We start from the raw sequence: 18,391 nt of genomic DNA on the forward strand, positions 1-18,391 counted from the left end.
TTCTCTTTATTCTGTTCTGCAGCAGTGAATTCCACCATTCTGTGTTCCAGGTCACTTATCCGTTCTTCTGCCTCAGTTATTCTGCTTTTGATTCCTTCTAGTGTAGTTTTCATTTCAGTTATTGTATTGTTCATCTCTGTTTGTTTGTTCTTTAATTCTTCTAAGTCTTTGTTAAACATTTCTTGCATCTTCTCAATCTTTGCCTCCATTCTTTTTCTGAGGAACCTGGATCATCTTCGCTATCATTATTCTGAATTCTTTTTCTGGAAGGTTGCCTATCTCCACTTCGTTTAGTTGTTTTTCTGGGGTTTTATCTTGTTTCTTCAGCTGGTGCATAGCCCTCTGCATTTTCATCTTGTCTATCTTTCTGTGAATGTGGTTTTTGTTCCACAGGCTGCAGGATTGTAGTTCTTCTTGCTTCTGCAGTCTGCCCTCTGGTGGATGAGGCTATCTAAGAGGTTTGTGCAAGTTTCCTGATGGGAGGGACTGGTGGTGGGTAGAAGGAATGAGACATTGTAAATGATCACATGAAAATGCAAGATGGCATGTTTTCCCAACTCATTCTATTGTCGGAGACCTAAACAAAAAAAACCTCCAATATATGAATGCAGCCTCTCAATATTTAGTGCAAATACGAAAATGTTTGGCCTAATTTAATGTTATTTAGATGAAGGTATTGTAGGGACGGGGATTGCTCCTAGGAAATTTTCTTGGGGGTAAATCTTCGTTGCACACTGATTTCTTTAATCAAATCAGAGATTCGGTTCCTGTTGGGGATTTCCTATATTCTTTTAAAACAATTTTTTTAAATTAGATATTGAGAAGAACAGAAGAATATTTATAAATCATATGTTAAAAAATCATCCAGATACGATGAACATCTGTGTTCCAACCACCCAATTTAAGGAAAAGAAGATAGCGATACCTTTGAATTTCCTTGCATGCCCTTCACAGATTCCACCACCTTCCCTCCCTCCCAGAGGCAACCACTCCTGAAGTTTGTGTTCATCGCTCCCTTTTCATCACAGTTTGACCATGCATATTTGTATCCCTAAACAACATATTGGTTGGAGTCATACCAAATATATTCCTGTGCAACTTCCTTTTCTTCCCCCTCTCCATTATGTGCCTGAAATGTATCCACCTTGACATGTGCTGTTTACTGCATTTGTAATTGTGATTTTATTACCTCAGATAGCCAAAGGCAATGAATAATTTAATGACCAGGAATTCATAGTCAAGGTTTAAAAACAGAACAGGCATCATGCCTCTGCTTCCACCCAGGACCCTTCTTCTCTATCTCCTGCCAAAGAAGCCGCACAACCTCCCTACAGGCTCAGATCCTGTTGTAGGCCTCACTCTGAAGAAGCTGCTGGCTTTCAGAAAAGTACAGGTTGGTCCAGACAAAGGAAAGAGTAAACACAGAGATAGCAGATGCCCCAATATAAAATGCAGCTGGAAATGAATTAATGCATGAATATAGTTCCTGGAAAACCTACACACACATGCACATAAACACATAAAATAATGTGGTGGGACATCAGGCCCCAGAACTATAAGGAACAGAACATTTTGAAAACATGATTTCCCCAGGTGACATGTGATGGTAGAATGGCCAGTGTTTCTTGACCAACTACTATGTGCCATGCACTGTGCTAAGTGATTCCACATACATTACCTCACTCCTCATTGATTCCTCACCAAACCTATGGGGTAGATTCTCTTATTCACCTTTTATGGAAAAGGAAACCCACGTTCCTTTGGGATGGAGGGGCACGTAACTTCCTTGTTCAAGGTCATGTAGCTAGGGAGAGGGAGAGCTGGAATTTGAATCCAGCAGTCTGACTTCAGAGCCCATACTCTTAGCTGTGATACTACACTAAATTCATTTCTTGTTCTACATTGAGTGGGAGGTATATGCGTCTCCAGAACATTTCTAAGGAGAGTTAACGAATCAGAATTCATTCACACTATTTGAGAAGTGGGGAAATGGGGGCTCAGAAAGGGACTTCAGACTATGTGATGAGTCAGGGGCCGAGATTAAGACGAAACCGGATTTCTAGTAAACCTAGTAAATCCTAATCAAGTGCTTGCTGTGTGCCTGTCCTAGGGAGACATTTATCCTCATAGACTTGGGCTCCTTCCAGCAGCCACACTGTCGTTCCAGGGCCCTGGGACTGCCAACCGCACTGGACACCAAGGAACTTCTGGTAAACCACTCGCTAAGTGGACAAGCACAGTCCCTCAGGACCAATAAACCCAGGCTGTGGCCAAGTGAGAAAGAGAGGCCCTGAGGTTAATAAGGGAGAGTGGGAGGGAACCTGGAGGCTGGGGGGGGGGGGGTGGGACTCACTGAACTGCTCTCTGACACTCCTTCCCAGGAAAGCCCTAAGTGTAGCCTACCCTCTTTTTGTCGGTAGTCAGTTCCACTGGGTTCTGAGATTCCCAGAGATGCAAAGATGTGCACTGCTCATCTCTGTAAGCCACACGGCCCTAAAGAAACCCCAACCCTGGCTGCCCAGCCAAGCCTGACTTGGGCTCACTTACCCCTGCTACCTTTTGGTCCTCTCACGCCTGGCTTTCCTGGGACTCCAATGCCAATTCCTAGAGAACCTTTTTCTCCTTTGGGACCAGGCAGGCCAGCTGGCCCAGGCACACCGGTTATACTAGGTCCTAGGAGGAGATGCAGAGAGATGTGGGGACAGAAGTCAGTGGGGTGAGACCTTTGTGCCTATAGCTCACTTGCAGGGGGCCTGCTTGACAGACACCGGAGGCTGAGGATTGAAATGACAGGAAGGAGAGCTCATTCGGGTAGAAGGACGAACCCCATCCTCCTTCTTCCCCACATCAAGGCATCCCAAATTGGGGGCTGGCAAGGAGACCTAGGAGTCTGAGGATATGGGATACACCACAGTCAAGAACTCAAGGCCAGCCTCTGTCAGGCTTCCGGAAGAGCGAGTGCTCTCCTCTATGCCTTTGAGGGTCTTGCTCACCTGGAGTTCCATGGGTTCCCTTGGTTCCTGGCAGCCCATTCAGTCCATGTAAACCAGAAAGTCCAGGGAAACCTGAGGGGAGAAAATATCAGAAATGGCTCCAGCAGCTCTGAATCATGAAGGGTCAGCAAAAGGTCCTGCCCCCAGGAACACTGCAAAGTCCTCATTTCAAAGGTCATGGTCTCTCTTGAGGCATTATTTAATGCCCTAAGGGAGACTGGACCACACCTAGTCTCCACCCTCCACCCTAAGTCTTCCTGCCTTTTATTAGAGACCAATATAGCTTAAGAGCAGGGTGGTAGATAATGAGGTATCTTCAAGAAGAAATCAGAGTGGCAATGCCAAGACCTTGAGTTGCCAGCTCCCAGAGACTTGCTGCCCAATCTCTAAGTCAGGAAAAGGCTACATATGCCAGGGCAACAACCTTCCTTCCCAACTCTGCTCTCCATGGATCCCATGTTCTCCTCTTCCCATTCACATTTGCACTCCTTTCTTCTTCTTCTTCCTCCTTTCCTGTTATCCCTCATGAAACCCAGTCAATGACTCCCCTGGATACGGCTTAATCCCAGCTAGGGTCTCCTAAGAAAAAGTAGTTGCCATCCTTTTTTTGAGGAAAGGACCCTTTTCCCCACTGCCTACTCCCAACTCTCATACCTTTGGTTCCTATTAGGCCAGGGGGTCCCAGGGGCCCAGCTGCCCCTGGGTGGCCTGAAGAACCTGGAAGCCCTGGATTTCCTCTCATGCCTGCAACCCCGGGGAGTCCTAAAAGTGAAAACAAGGCAGAAGTTCAGAAGGGGTTGTGACCTGAAGCTGATCTGAACTTTTTCAGAGTAAAGTTGTCATGTGGCATGGTACCTGGGGAGGCAGGAAGGCCAACATCTCCAGAAATACCAACTTTCCCATCTTCACCTTTGTTTCCTGGGAAACCCACATCACCAACTGGTCCATCTTTTCCTTTCACACCTACAAAATCAAGAAAAATGCTGAGTGATCAGGCCACAGTTCAGGCAGTATGTTCCTCCACGGGAGAGGGGGAGCAGGAAGGTGAAGCCATTTTGAGTTGCCACGGGAGCTGGATCCAACAAAGATACTCTGAAAGGGATTGTGACAGCTGTCTTCATATTTGAAAGATGCTTCCCAATTGAAAAGTAAGTAAACTTGTTCTGAGTGTTCCCAGCAGTAGGAGCAATGGGTGGAAATGTTCACCAAGTATTTAGTTTAACTAAAAACTAAGGGGGTGGACACCATTGTCTTAAAGGTCTTCGAGACTTATCCCGTAAGTCTGTGAGTCTTGAAGGAAAAGTAGGTTGGTTTGCTTGGGAAAACTGTTGACTGCCTCTAAGTGGATACATGTCAGGTAGGAATTTTTCTGCACTGCATAGAAGTTGCAGAACTTGGTGTTGGCCTCCAAAATTCCTTCCGATCCTCAGTTTTGAGGAGTTTGTGAGACAAAAGTGCAGCAGCCTTACCTTTGAAACCAGGCTCCCCAGGTTGTCCCTTGGGTCCTGGGCTACCAGAAATTCCAAGTGTCTGGCCTTGATCTCCTGGGGATATCAAGACATTGTTCAAGTGGTCAGGAGAAGCTACAGCTCAATTTGCAGCACACACATCTTCTGAGGGAAAAAAATCATAGCCAGAGAGGCTCCTTGACACAGTTATCCACCCGGTAAAAGGTTATGCTTTTATGCCCCAATGAAGGGCTCGGATGCTACCAGACTATTGGCATGAAATGCTGCTACATGCAGCATCTCTCCATTGGGAAACACATCACTGGGCTCAGTATGGGCAGAGAAGATGAGAGGAGGGGCCCTGAAACATCACCAGAAGAGGAGACTGTCTAGAGCTGAGGTTCTCCTCTGCTGCTGAGTCTGGAAGGCAGCTGGGTCAAACCACTGTTCCTCGCATATCTCTGAGGAACAAAGACTGCAAAGGGGGTTCAGCGGAAGGGGAAATGTAAATTGATTCCTTTTTCTCGAACCACAATGTCTCCCCCAGGGAGAGCCCTGGGCCTGTTAGGAATCCACCTTGCTCTGGAAAAACGCATTAAAAGGGAAAATGCTCCTTACCTTTTAAACCTGGGAGACCAGATGCTCCTGGGAGCCCAGGAGCTCCACTGAGACCCTGTGAACCCTTCAAAGCAAGACGGGAGTCAGTATTTCTGCCCAGTGCTCAGGGCCTCCCACCCTCTCTTCCCCCTCCCTTCCCTGAGCCACTGCTGGAGAGATGTCCATCGAGTGGTCTGTGGCAGGGGCAAACAGGTGGGGGGCATCCTGCAGAGGGGAAGGTGATGAGCAAGGGGGCGGAAATGCGTATTTACGGGTTATAGGGGAGGGATTCGATCTGCAGATTAATCCTGGTCTTGTCATTCATAACTTCCCAATGCCTATCAAAATTGGTACCTTGGGAAATCAAGGTGTGAATGTTCTAGCAAGTCTCTTAGAAAATACGAAACTTAACAGTCAGGCCAGGCATTTGATCTGCTCTACATACAGTTGGCTATCACCGCCCATGCCAAAGCTCTGGAGCCATTATGCACGAGAACAAGTGTGACCTCACCAACGTGGGGCTAGCTCTCTGCCGCAGGTCTCACAAGGAACAGAGTCTTTCTGCCACCAGGTAGTGGGCTGTATGCATACAGGTACTGGAGTCTGAATTTGGTCTCATATTTCCATGATTTTCACAAGAAAAACTGCCTTCACTGGCTAATGTCCAACACACTATCTGAGTCTGGGAAATGGGCGTGTCAGCTGCCATTGGTACAATTCTTTCCCTGGCATCTGGTATGGTTTTGATTCATTTGAGATGATTCTATCCTTCCTAGTGTGTAAGTAGCAGGTTGAGAATTGTTTATTTTGCAATTGCTTCAGGTGTGTGTGTGTGTGTGTGTGTGTGTGTGTGTGTGTGTGTGTGTGGTGTTTTCTCTCCACAAGCCGGATTGACGCTTTTAAAGGACAGGGACTTTGTCTGCAAGGAACACAGGTGTCCTGTGATACAGTTTATTTAGTCCCTTCAATACTACTACTATTATTGCCACTATTTACTCAGAGCCTACCATGTGCCAAATACAACATAACTGCTTTACACACATCAGCTCACTTAACCCTCACTATGGTCTGAAGAAGGTTTGGAAATTATTCCCATTTTTAACAGATGAGAAAAGCGAGGCTCCGGCAAGTTAAGCGATACGCACAAAATCACAGAGCTAATGAGGGATGGAGCTGAGATTCAAGCCTACGTCTTCTCATTGCTAAGCCTACTCTACCACCCAAACTTTTAAGAACCCAGAGAAACTGGTTTTGAGTCTTTGTTGTCTCCACAAGAGGCAACAACTGGCAAAGACCTTTCTGAAATCAAAACATCAAATAGTCTGTACCGAATTCTTCTGCTGTCCCAAACTAAACGTGGGATGCTGGCGGTGGGATGCAGACCAAAAAGCATGCAAGGCGGTTCTTGTTCTCAAGTCCTAACAGTCTCATTGAGGAAATCAGACCCACACAGAACCAACTAGGATAAGTGTAAGCAGTGAGAAGTGTAGGGTGCCAGCAGGGTGGGAGCTCAGGGACTCCTGGAGGGGCGGGTGCCTGGGCTGGGGCCTGAAGGATAGGCAGGTAGTCAGCAATTTTGAGGAGGATGCTCTGCCACGTGGGGGAAGATAGGTGAACAAGGGCCCCGGAAGGAAGAGGGGATGTTTGGGAAAGGGTGAGAAGACCTGGCAGACTCAAGGATGGGCCTTGTCTGGGGTGAGCTGGGGGAGGGAGCTGGGCAAGAGGGCCGAGAAGTGGGCTGGGATCAGAAAGGTGGGCAATAGGAACACATCCCCCTGCTATGGAGGCGGTTCCCTGGTGGGGAGATAAAGAGGTGGGCAGACTCACACTTTCTCCTGGTATTCCTGGGAAACCTGTGATTCCAGGGGACCCCTTCGGGCCGGGTAAGCCCCGTAGTCCTGTGGAGCCAGGGGAGCCTGGTCTCCCACTAAGTCCCTTGATGAGGCTGGGGAAGCCAGGAGCTCCAGGCAAGCCTGGTGGCCCAGGGCTGCCAGCCTCTCCTTTGTCACCTGGGAAAGAAGCAAAAGTCTTGGGGAAAGACTCTAGGCAAGAGAAAATCTTCTCCCCAAGGCGCACGTGCCCTGGGTCACAGGCGGCCAAAGCGCAAGCTTGGGGACAGTTAGCTTAGGGGGAGGAGTGGGGATAGAGGGAGGTGCCTCACTGGGAAAGCCACTCAGTGCCCATCCCCACTGTCTGCCAGGCCCTTCCAGGGATACAGCCGCCCGTGGTTCAAAAACGGAGTTCCACAGTGGCAATGAAAATTGGCAGGCTCACAGTACAGGCCCCCCTCAGGCCCGGGGAAGGCAGCCTACGTGGATCCCCAGCTGCCACCCATACCGCTGCTCTGGGGGTTCTTGTTCTGTGGGGCCTTTTCTCAGGAAAGAACTTGAATTTGGTCATAAAAACCGTCTTGGGCATTTCTCCTGCCCATTCCCTGCCCCAGCACCTCTGGGCCCAGGAAATCCGATGGATCCAGGTGAGCCCTGAGAGCCTTTGTCTCCTGTGAAGTGCAGGTTCAGCACTGGAAGTCTGGGGCTGGGTACTCCGACTGGCCCCGGGTCGCCTCTGTCTCCTGCAGGGATGGAGACCATGAGAGCCGTGTGAGCGGGAGCTTAGACACGAGGTCAGGCACGGGCTGACCGCTCATATCAGCTCTTCCCGCCCCACCCCAGGCCCCCTTTCTGGGCTCTTCCACCTTCTTCCCCGCCCCTGTTTCCCAAACTTTGCATTAATGTGCACGCCCTCTCCCTCCTTTGACAAGCTCAAGGTCCACCTGCAACTTTAGACCCTACTCAAAACCCTTCTCCGTTGAGCATCGGGAATGTGTGTCCAGGCCTCTAACGCGCAGTAGTAACTCAGAGTGATTAGGTCTTTTGGTTTAAAAGGACTTCATTCAGAAACCTCAAATATTATTATCTAACACAGGGTTGGTATAAGCCACAGGAATGACAAAGTTGATAAACAAGATGTACCTTGGGAAGCATGGGTGGCAATTCCAGAATTCGATTCCCCAGCTCACCTTTTTCACCAGGGCTACCAGCCTGTCCAGATGGTCCAACTCTTCCCATCGACCCAGGAATTCCCTTTAATCCACTTGCACCAGGAATACCAGGGAGACCTGGAATCCCTGGAAAACCTATCAGTCCAACAGACCCCTTCTCACCTGTTGAGAAACAAGAACTTCTATTATTATCCCTGTTTGACATATAAGAAAATGGAAGCTCAGAGACGTTAATTAACTCACCCAAAGTCACACAGCTAGGAAGTTGCAGAGAAGGGATTCAAACCCAAGTTTCTCTAACCCCAAAGCCCAAGCTCTTAGTCAATACATGGTATGCTACTTCCCTGAAGAGGGACATTGTACTAAGCACCAGAAAGGAAAGAAGAGGCGGGAACCTCTCTTATGATTTGCCAAGTTAGAGCTCATGTTTGGCACAGGAGGAATAAAAAAAGCCTATGGCCAGGAGGCAGGGAGATGAGCTCTAGCCTGGTGCTGTTGCTAACCAGTTGTGTGACCTTGGACCAGTCACTTTCCCCCCCTGCCCAACCTCTGATGTCTAGCAGGACAGTCACAGGAATTGAGAGCTATCAGGCTCTATGGTAGAAGTTGTGCAAATGAGTAACCTTGGTGTGGCTGTTCCTGTCTTGGGCTCCCTGCCCATGCTATTCAGCCCAGTGATCCACCCAGCAGGCAGGGAAGGCGAATCACCTTGGGTGGGGTTCCTCCTTTAGCACTAGCCTCGTCCAACTATCTTGCCAAAAAAGCCCTGCCCACCTCCCTCCCCATTCCCCTTTCCCAGGCAGAGAGGAGGGAGGGGGCGAGCTGGGCAGCATGGCAGCTCCTTTTTGGCCCCCATTGGTGCCTTCCTGATACCTTCACTTACCCTTCAGACCTGGCAGGCCTGGCAGTCCAGTGGCCCCTGGCAAGCCGGAGTTCCCCAGGAAGCCAATTAGCCCTGGAGATCCCGGAAGGCCTTTCAGCCCAGGCAGGCCTCTCTTTCCAGCTGATGCAGGGGGACCTATATCGCCTCTTGGACCTTTCTTTCCAGGATGTCCTGAATCAGTACAGGAGAGAACACAGGACAGCCGTCAAGTGAGACTGTCTAGATCTGGGCCGCTGCCCATTCCCATGGCTTCTGGTTGGTTGGCTTGTTGGCGTTTATAAACTGCCCTTTAACAATGGCTTAGGCAGGCTGCTAACAGGCAGAGTTCTTAGTTGGCTGAAGCATTAGCACCTACCACCCAGGGTGCCCTGCCAATGGCGACTTCTTTCAACATGGCACTGTAGATGGTGGGGGCGGGGGGGGGGGAGCAAACCCCTTCTGATGATAACTCTCCCCCCTTCATGAATGTGGTTCACACTTTAGCCTCTGAATGGAGCTCTGGGAAGCCAGGGTGGCAACTGGACTCTAGTTTCCTGGTACTTCCAGTTTGAATCACTCCACAATGGCTGTTTCCTGAGCCAATTGGTGAAGTAGAGGTTAAAGCCAAGCCATTGTTTCAGCCTCCCAGGGAGCCATGGATACAGGGCTGCCCTTTTAATCCCTCATGCAAGCAGTTAAGTCAGCCAGTTCCTTGGCATTAGGGTTGAAAGACCCCCTAGTGCCAAGTACTGTAGAAATCCCCAAGGCCCATCTGGTATCCTAGGTATTCTGAAACTTCTTTCACCAGGCTTTAAGTTGCTCAATGGGATTAACCTCCTGAGCTGCTGCCAAAGTGGAATGTTCAGGTACAAAGCAAGGAAATTAAAAAACCAAAGGATTAAATCAGTGACGACAGAGGTATTTGGGCCCCCAAGGACCTAAATGAATGGCTGACTTGGCCTTCTATGGATTGAAAAGCATCAAGTAGCTGCGAGCCCCAGGATTCTAATGGGAGGCTGTGAAGGGGATTCCACAACAAGGGAAGGAAATTCAATGGGGGCCAACCCCACAGCATGAGTTCAGGGACCCCTGGCCTTGCCAGGTTATAGTGTGTAGTAAGATAATTCCCCAAGAGGCCAAGCTAGTGGGAGTGTTAGTCTGTGAGCTTGTGTGCTGTTTTCTCACCTGGACAGCCTATGTGAAGACCCCAGAAACACAGAAGGACAAAGTAAAAAAGATATTAGTGGCTCTGCAAAAACTCAACTTCAGTCACGTGGCTGGGAGTCGGGGCAGACAGCAGGGTGAAGAGGGGGGTGTGAGAAAAAGGCAAGCTGCAGACAGTAGGTTGGAACCAGGGGGTGTCAGGCCCCGCTGTGGAGTGAAAGACACTCTGGCCCTGGGTCCTCAGAGGCCTGCTGGCCCGAGAGGCAGGCTGCCAGCACGGTGGTCACCCTCTCCGTCTGAGCTCCTCACCCGGCCCCAGTGAGGGCGGTGGAGAGGGGCGAGGCCCACCTGCACAAGGAGGGCAGGAAGGCAGGAGGGAGGCTGAAGCCTGAAAAGGGGGACGGAGGCCACGGGGGAGGGGCGGGGAATGAGCATATTGTGGGGTCACATTTTGGAGGCTAAACTGCAGCGATCGGTTTGGCTTGGCACTGCGAGGGCGACTTGAGAGGTTAGGAAAGTCAGTCTCCTTGTCAACTCTGACCCTGTCACACTGCTGCTACTGACCCTCAGGGCACTGGGTTGCGGTGGGGGTGGTGGGGGGCGGAGGGGAGGGCTTAGCTTAAGTCTGTCAAGATGGGGCTCCTCCTCTGAAGGACCTACCTGAAGTGCCTGGAAAGCCTGGTGCTCCTGGGAGCCCGGGTTTGCCCTTGATGCCGAATAGACCATCAGATCCCCGGGGGCCTGGCTGTCCTGCGCGGCCTGGTATTCCAGGGCTGCCCCGATCACCTTTGGGACCCAGCAAGCCTGACTTCCCAAGCAAACCTAAGGAAAGGAAGGGCCAGACAATTACAGCCTGGACTGATAGCAGGGACCGATTACCAAACCAACTTCCAGCGGAAGAGCCTGCCCAGGATGCACCCCACGGGCCACTGTCTTGTCAGCTCAAGCCTTGTTGCTAATCACAGGCTCTGCAAGAAATCTGACTACGGATTATAGATACTTCTGGAATTACTAAGACAGGAGAATGGACACAGGTGATTTAAGAAAAAGTTCCACAAAGGGAAGGACAGAACAGAGTAACTTTTCATTTCAAGCCCCTAATTAATCCATCACCCCAGAGTCACGCAGGTATTCATGCAAGTATAGCAGTTACTGAAAGGTTTTCTGTAGACTGTCAGATAAGTGGGGCAAAGGGAGTCACCCTTGGGTCCTGTAAGGCCAGAGTCTCCAGGAAATCCTCTGTCTCCTGGCAGTCCCTGTAGGCCTTGCTTCCCAGGAGCACCATTTTCAGCACCAATGATGTCACCAGGGGCTCCCTTGGGACCTGGTAAGCCGGGACTGCCAACTTTCCCAGGCAAGCCATCTTTTCCAGGGAGCCCAGGAAACCCAGGCAAGCCCTTCTCTCCACGAGGTCCAGGAAATCCTAAATGTAAAGAGGCAAAAATAAAAGGCCATGGAGGTTTAGAAGTGATAGGTCTGGGGAGAGGACTCTGACACAGGTTTTTTCCCTACTACAAAAGCTAACATATTAGTAATGTGTGTCGCTTCCCTTAAAGGTCAGGAGTCTCTGGTCCTGGGAAGACTTGCCCAGTGGCAGGGACTGGCCCGTGTGCCCTGGAGGAGGTTCTAGCTCAGCGGGCAGAGCTCAGCAACCCGCTCCTGGGGAGCCTACAGTGGCCAAAGAGCACAGGTTACGCCCGGGACCTCCTGTCAAAGGCCTGGTCTCTTCTGGAGTCTAACTCCTGCCAAGTCATGCCTCCCTCTTTCTGGGTGGCAGACGGATCTGTAGCACTGATAAGTCCGAGGGAACGTGGCCTCAGATGAGCCCCAGGCTGCAGAGCAGGCGTGGTTCTCAAACTGAGTGTGCATCAGAGTCTCCTGGGGCAGGGGTGCTTGGGAAAAGCCAGATTGCGGGGCCCACCCGCAGAGCTTCTGATCAGTAACTCTGCCAAGGGGCCAAGGCACTGCGTTACTACCGAGTTTCCAGGTGATGCTGACGCTTCTGGCCGAGGGAACAGTTTGAGAACCACTGGTGCAGTGCAGAACAATGAAGCTCAGGTTGGAATGACAGGGTGTGAGCGAAGTCTTTGAAATATGACAACTTCCCTCTCACTCATCTGAATCTCCTTCTCGGACCTTTAAGGAGTTGATCCAGGAAACTGCCATAGAACTTGCAGTCAGACCATGTGGCAGAGTCCTGGCTCTATCACTAGTGACCTTGTGATCTCAGGTGAGTCACCTTCCATATGAGCCTCAGTTTCCTCCTCAAATGGCCGTTACTGCTCTGAGATGCTGGCATTCTATAGCTCTAAGCTCTCTTGCCTGAGTATGAAATCAAAACCGTCCCACTTACACCAGAGCACAAACCTAACTTCCTATAGTGGGTGGATGGCTACCACAATCTGAACACACACTCACACAAAAGGAGAAGCAGGTGAGGAGAAGCTCCTTTTCTTACCTGGCATTTCAGGGAGGTGAACCAATCCTGGACTTCCGGGCTCCCCTTTATTTCCATGCAATCCAGGCTGGCCTGGAGTCCCAGGGAGGCCACGGGCCCCGTTAGGGCCTGAAAACCCAAATATGAGTGGTAAGGGGAAAGGAAAGTCGGTGTGGCTAGCTATGATTTGTGATGTCCAGTCAAGAATCCTAGTCTCGGGAATTCCCTGGTGGTCCAGTGGTTAGGACTCCGTGCTTTCACTGCCGAGGGCATGGGTTCGATCCCTGGTTGGGGAACTAAGATCCCACAAGCTGCACGGTGCGGCCGAAAAACAAAAAAAATTTCTAAGCTCTTGGAGAGCCTCTCTTATTCTCACCTCCCCACACGGCCCTCTCTAGCAGCCATTCTAGTTCCTCAATCCTCAAGGCTGCCCTCTCAGAAGGAATGTGAATCCCCAAATGCTACCAGGCTATCCTCAGCTTCCTTTGGTGCATGGCCCTTACAAGGATTATTGCTCAGTGGCTTTTTCTGGCCTCATTCCATACCTGGGAATCCGGGAGCTCCTGGGAATCCTGATGGACCGTATGGCCCAGGAATAATACAAGGCAAGGTGATACCTGTAAATGGTAACATGTGAGCAGGTGGTGAACCCCCTGAGTCAGGGACGATTTCCCCCTAGCATGCGCCTTTACTCCCATTCCATCGAATGGAACAGCTAAGTTATTCTTCCCACCCAGAAGCTGGGAGCCCATGCAGAAAAATCGTAGCATCAGAAGCTCTTGGGAGTTACTCCTAGTGCAATTTCTCACAGATAAGAATGCCCCTAGTGTCCGAGTCAGGACATCTCATTCTAACAAAGTTTCCTGTTGTGTAGGAAGAGCAGCAAACGGCAGTTGCCTATTCACCCTGCCTTCAGATGGAGCCCCTCCCTAGGATGCGTGCTTGGTGTTAGTTATTATTATGCCCACATCACTAGATTGGAGTGTTTGAAACCAACACCTCTCAAGTTCAGATGACTGCTCTTTTCTTGGAATGAGGCTTTTCCCAAACCACTGGGTTCTTCTGACACGCGTTATTTGAGATCTACTGATTGTCCTTGGTCAGATGGACCCATATGTCTGTACCAGGTAAACACTGAAGGCCACTCTCTTGGCCATGGCAGACAGTGACCCTTCCCTCAGCTCCTCATTTGAAACTGTCAACTCTGCTACTCAGGGAGAAAGGGTAGTCAATTTCACTATTCAAGACATTGAAATTGACCTGCGGAGCCCCTCCCCTGGCAAATTCTTCCTTGCTCACTCTGAGCGCAAATACAGCGTCTGTAAGATCACAGGGGGGAGGTTTAATAAGATACCAGTGAACAAATAGTTAGTTGGCTCCTTCAAATGCCATTTATAAACAATTGCTAATTAAAATCAGTCTTGCCTATTCATTAAAACAATCCCCTGAGATCTACTTTAAGCCAGAGTCCACAGTTCTAATAAACTGCTATAGCTTTTGCCTGTACGTAAAATAAATCACAAATTGCATCTCTTAAAGATATGTATACAACCTATGATTCCGACTGCTTACTGGACTGGCTAGCATTCCTCCTCCAGTCCTGCTTCCATTTTCCAACTTCAAGGCTTGATGGCATTTTAGCCCACCTGTTCTAGTCCTAAATCAAAATTGGGAATTGAACAGTATAACGTATTGGTTAAGAGGTTGGGCTCTGAAGCCAGACACAGCTGAGCTTGTATCGTAGTTCTGCTACTAACTAGTTGTATGAGCAAGATACTCAACCTCTCTGAGCCTCATGTGTAAAATTGGAGCTACTTACGTCATATGGTGCTTGTGAGGATTATATGGAATAGTGTTAACAGCACTTAGCACAGCGCCTGGCACCCTGGGATGTGCTCAGTGAATACTAGTGTTTTAGTATCTTACTTAAGGAGGAGTATTCAGAAGAGCTCCCGCAAGGCCATCCCCTGGATTCTACCTCAGTCAGGTTTGTGACACTACTTTGTAGCCTGGGCAGCAACTCTCTACCTTCTAGACCTCAGGCTCCTATAGTTATATTTTCACAGGTGGAAAGATGGCCACAAGCCTGATCTTCCTCCATAGGTAGTCATACCCATCTCCATCCTGCCAGATGTTGAAATGATGGAGCTATTTTGGAGGGCTATTTCCTTACTGCGGAAATGCTTTATGATGGATGAGATGCTTCGTGGGGAGAGGGCTGCCAGTCCTGTGCTCGGTTTTGGACTAGGCTAAAGAACTGCCTCGCTAGATGGTATCATGAGAGGGACCCTGCAGAAAACCCTCCTGCCCCAACTATTTCAGTAGCTGATTGACTCTAATGTGTCAAACATTGTAGTTCCATTGCTTTATGTCTTAAAAAACAAACTGGATAAAATACAAATATCTCTGGGCCAGGTCCAAACATGAAGCCATCCATCTTCAATTTATCATATGTGTTTCATAGATTCTTTTCACCTGTGATAGCCAGAGCAAAACAAAATCTTTAGAAGACGGGGCCAAGGACAGGCATCTGGAAAGGTTCCAGGGCAGGAAAAATACTTAGAAAAGGGAAGATGAGTAGAACCCAGAGGAAATCAAGGACATACTTCCCTTTGCCTCGGACCAGCCCTGTACAACACACCGCGTTTGTGTATTGCAAGCAGAGGGTCAAAATGGTGAGAAGGTAAGGACTTCAAGTCATACTGCTACCTGACTCTTTTACTTTACGTTCCTGTCTTTTACTTTACATCCCTGAATTCCGAGCCTTCTCCCCAACAAAGCAGAAACCAGCTCTACCCTTGTTCTGTTTTATAAGTGCAACAAATGACCTAGTTATTCAGAATTTTCCCCATTAATGACAAAATTCATCTTCAGAATAAAAAAGCACCTCTGGTTATCAAGTTTCTAATATCTCAGTTGATTCTGGTTCCAATGAATAAATATCAGACATGTGTGGCTCCTTCCAGGTACCTCCCAAGGCAAGTCATGGCCTCAGTTAAGTTCATAAATGAAGATGCTCAAGGAAGAGATCAGCCAAGCCATCAACATGCACAGTGAAGGAGCCAGCCCCTCGCAGAGACTGCATGCCCACTTCCTCTGTCCTCCCTCCCAGGAGAGGTGTGCTAAGGAGACTTTGCAGCGGTGTCAGCGTGAGTCTTTGCACCCCAGCCTTAGGATCACCCCTCCCCAGCCCGGGCCTCCAGTGTGGTACTCAGACCACTGTGAGTGTCTAAGATTAAGTGAACAAAAAGGAAGGGGGGGTGGGTTGCCATCATTTGGTGTTTGAGAACCTCTAGACCTAACTACCTCTCACCTCCCTCTGTGTCTAAGTCTCCTTGCCCAACCTTCTCCCTGCAGCAGCAGTCACCTAGACCAAACAAGTAAAGAAGAAAATTAAGCCGGGACAGAAGTTCCTTGAGGCCCAAGGGAAGTCTTGTCTGTAGCCCACCGATCAAATTCCCTGTCTTGACCGAGTCGAGAAAGCTGGCATCCACACGGGATCAAGGACACAGTAGCTGCTGCAGTGATAACCAGGGTGACTGATTACTATGAGCATCTGGATCAGAGCCTCTTTGGAAACAGCCAGTTGTCTCCTTGCCCAGGATTTGTAATAATTCACACTATTAGGTTGAAAGGCTTCTGATTACTTCATTCCCTTTCCTGGCAATGTAGATGTCCTAGCCTGAGCCACCACCAGTTGGAGTGAGTACATTTAGGAACAGCATCTTCATCTTTCATGGCAACAGTAATGGCCATAATGCAAATGTTTAGGGCCCACAGGTTAAGTGTTTTTACAATTGTGTGGAAAGAAAGCTAGGTTTGAGGAGTTATATTTGGTGGCTGTAGAGAGAAAAAGAAAGCTAATGCTCTTAATTGAAGTAATTTTTTGGAAAGTCATGGTATGGCAACAAGAACATTTTCTGCATAAGGCATCTCCCAGGCTATAGCTTTCTAGATCACTAGTTTCCTGAGAACTTTCTGGGTCCAGGGATAGTGAAGTTTAGGACAGAAATGTTCCTGTGGGCTTCCTGTTTCCAAGCAGTTGGAATGTTGATAATATCCAGATTTGAGCATATCTAAGTTTACAGGCACCATGTTAATATAACTCAGTTTAAAACCTAGTTGCCTGCAAAATGGGTTGAACTAGAACGAAGACCCAATTAGCGGAGGGGCGGTGGAATGACCATGAATAATGTCTCTGGGAACAGAGCTGGAAGCAAAGCTATAGCTGACACCAGGACTTCCAAAAGGCCGAATGGTTTTGTTTGACACAATTCCTCACAGCCTTAATGGGGATACTGACTTGGACTGGAATACTGACTTGGGTTTAAGAATCCTGAATCATCCATTTTTAACTTGTACTGTAATCCTTCTTAGACCAATTCACAAAAGTACATTTTAAAAGAAATCAATTTTTACAAGACCTGGTATCTGTCTTCTTTTTTTGGTAATTCTTCAAGGTGACGAGGTGGAAAGAGGAGAAATAGGTCTAAGAAAAAGCTCCTTGGTTATGGAAAAGGCCCTTTCCTCTGTAAATGTATATTAGTTGAGAAACACTAAAAGGGATTACTCACCTTCCTTAGTATCCAGAGGCTTACAATGCATTTGGAAAAAGTAAAAGCATTAATGGAAGGAAATATACAATCTAACCGGCAAAGACATACTATAGGGGTCATGAGAAAGCTTAGTGGAAGAATTAGGGCCTATATCGAACCCTGAAAGTTGGATGGGATGTGAGTACATAGAGAAAAGAGGAGGAGTATTCAAGAAAAAGGCAACATGGGCAAAATCTTGGAGTTAGAAATGAATATATTGTTTATGGGGACAGTGAAAGATACTGTTGTCTTAGTGTTTTGTTTTGTTTTAATCATGAAGAGTATGAGATAAAGTCAGGTTAGAAACGTTGGTTGTGTCCATGTTTGGAGACTTCTGAATTCTAGGCTCAGGAGTTTGAACATTATCCTCTATTTAGTAGAGAACATTTGTGGCTTTGGACTAGGGGAGTAACATGACGGAACCAGCTCTTTACAGATTATTAAACTGGCAGCAGTGTTCATAGTGGAATTGAGTGGAAAGTCTAGAGGTAGGAAATGAACAACTACTTAGGAAGTTGTCATTCTTCCATCCATCCATCCATCTATTCATCCATCCATCCATCCATCTATTCCAACAAGCATATAGGTGTTAGCTAGGCATGAGATAATGAGCTAAATACCAAGAAGAAGAAGGGAAGAAGATAGGAGGCATTGCAAATGAAGAATATGAGATGAATTTCAAGTTTTCAAACTTCAGATGACTACAAGAAGTGTGGTACCACTAATGGGAACATAGAAGTTGTGGAAACATAGAAGTTAGGATGAAGAACTGTTCTAGCTGTACGCAGGAAGGCAAGTTAATAGCATAGTACCTTGATCTATAAGCAGGGCTGTCACTCATTATAATTACTAAAATTCAAGTAGAAAGAGAAGTTATATAAATGGGAGGAATTTAAGGTATGAAATGGAGATCAGACTAGATAGAACTAGGGTCTCTTCTCAATCTGAGATCTCATGAATTAAGGAAAGGCTCTTCCCTACTGATGATATTACCATACAACTTAGAGGATACCTTTCTTGTCCAATTTCCACTCATTACTTCCATGGCACTTGTAATAAATGGTCATCCAGCTTCTGCTTGAAATCTTCCAGGGATTATGAGCTCATAACCTCCCAAGGCCATTCTGTTATACTTTCAGACTGCTCTGTTAGGAAGTTTTTCACTTAGTAGGGCTGAAATCTATATTGTTCTGTGTAACTGTACCACAGTATGATCCTTTTTCCACATGAAAACCCTCAAGAGGATTGAAAGTAGTGAATCCAGTTGGCCTTCTTATGACGCATTTCACGCATC

General features: G+C 48.1%; 1 protein-coding gene across 1 annotated transcript in view; it reads right to left on the reverse strand.

Moving 5' to 3' along the window:
* COL4A6 (collagen type IV alpha 6 chain) overlaps nucleotides 1-18,391 on the reverse strand; it is an 83,660-nt gene that overhangs the window by 12,396 nt on the left and 52,873 nt on the right. Inside the window, exons 23-37 of the mRNA XM_065900242.1 lie at nucleotides 15,816-15,869; nucleotides 13,048-13,119; nucleotides 12,524-12,631; nucleotides 11,267-11,488; nucleotides 10,726-10,887; nucleotides 8,923-9,093; nucleotides 8,058-8,201; nucleotides 7,485-7,610; nucleotides 6,866-7,047; nucleotides 5,060-5,123; nucleotides 4,463-4,537; nucleotides 3,849-3,956; nucleotides 3,648-3,755; nucleotides 2,994-3,065; nucleotides 2,548-2,673 (exon numbers count right to left, since the gene is read on the reverse strand). Coding sequence (XP_065756314.1) covers nucleotides 2,548-2,673; nucleotides 2,994-3,065; nucleotides 3,648-3,755; nucleotides 3,849-3,956; nucleotides 4,463-4,537; nucleotides 5,060-5,123; nucleotides 6,866-7,047; nucleotides 7,485-7,610; nucleotides 8,058-8,201; nucleotides 8,923-9,093; nucleotides 10,726-10,887; nucleotides 11,267-11,488; nucleotides 12,524-12,631; nucleotides 13,048-13,119; nucleotides 15,816-15,869 — 1,794 coding nt within the window. The remainder of the gene's footprint in view (nucleotides 1-2,547; nucleotides 2,674-2,993; nucleotides 3,066-3,647; nucleotides 3,756-3,848; nucleotides 3,957-4,462; nucleotides 4,538-5,059; nucleotides 5,124-6,865; nucleotides 7,048-7,484; nucleotides 7,611-8,057; nucleotides 8,202-8,922; nucleotides 9,094-10,725; nucleotides 10,888-11,266; nucleotides 11,489-12,523; nucleotides 12,632-13,047; nucleotides 13,120-15,815; nucleotides 15,870-18,391) is intronic.

The sequence above is a fragment of the Phocoena phocoena genome, chromosome X (genome assembly GCF_963924675.1).
Source record: "Phocoena phocoena chromosome X, mPhoPho1.1, whole genome shotgun sequence".
Lineage (NCBI taxonomy): Eukaryota > Metazoa > Chordata > Mammalia > Artiodactyla > Phocoenidae > Phocoena > Phocoena phocoena.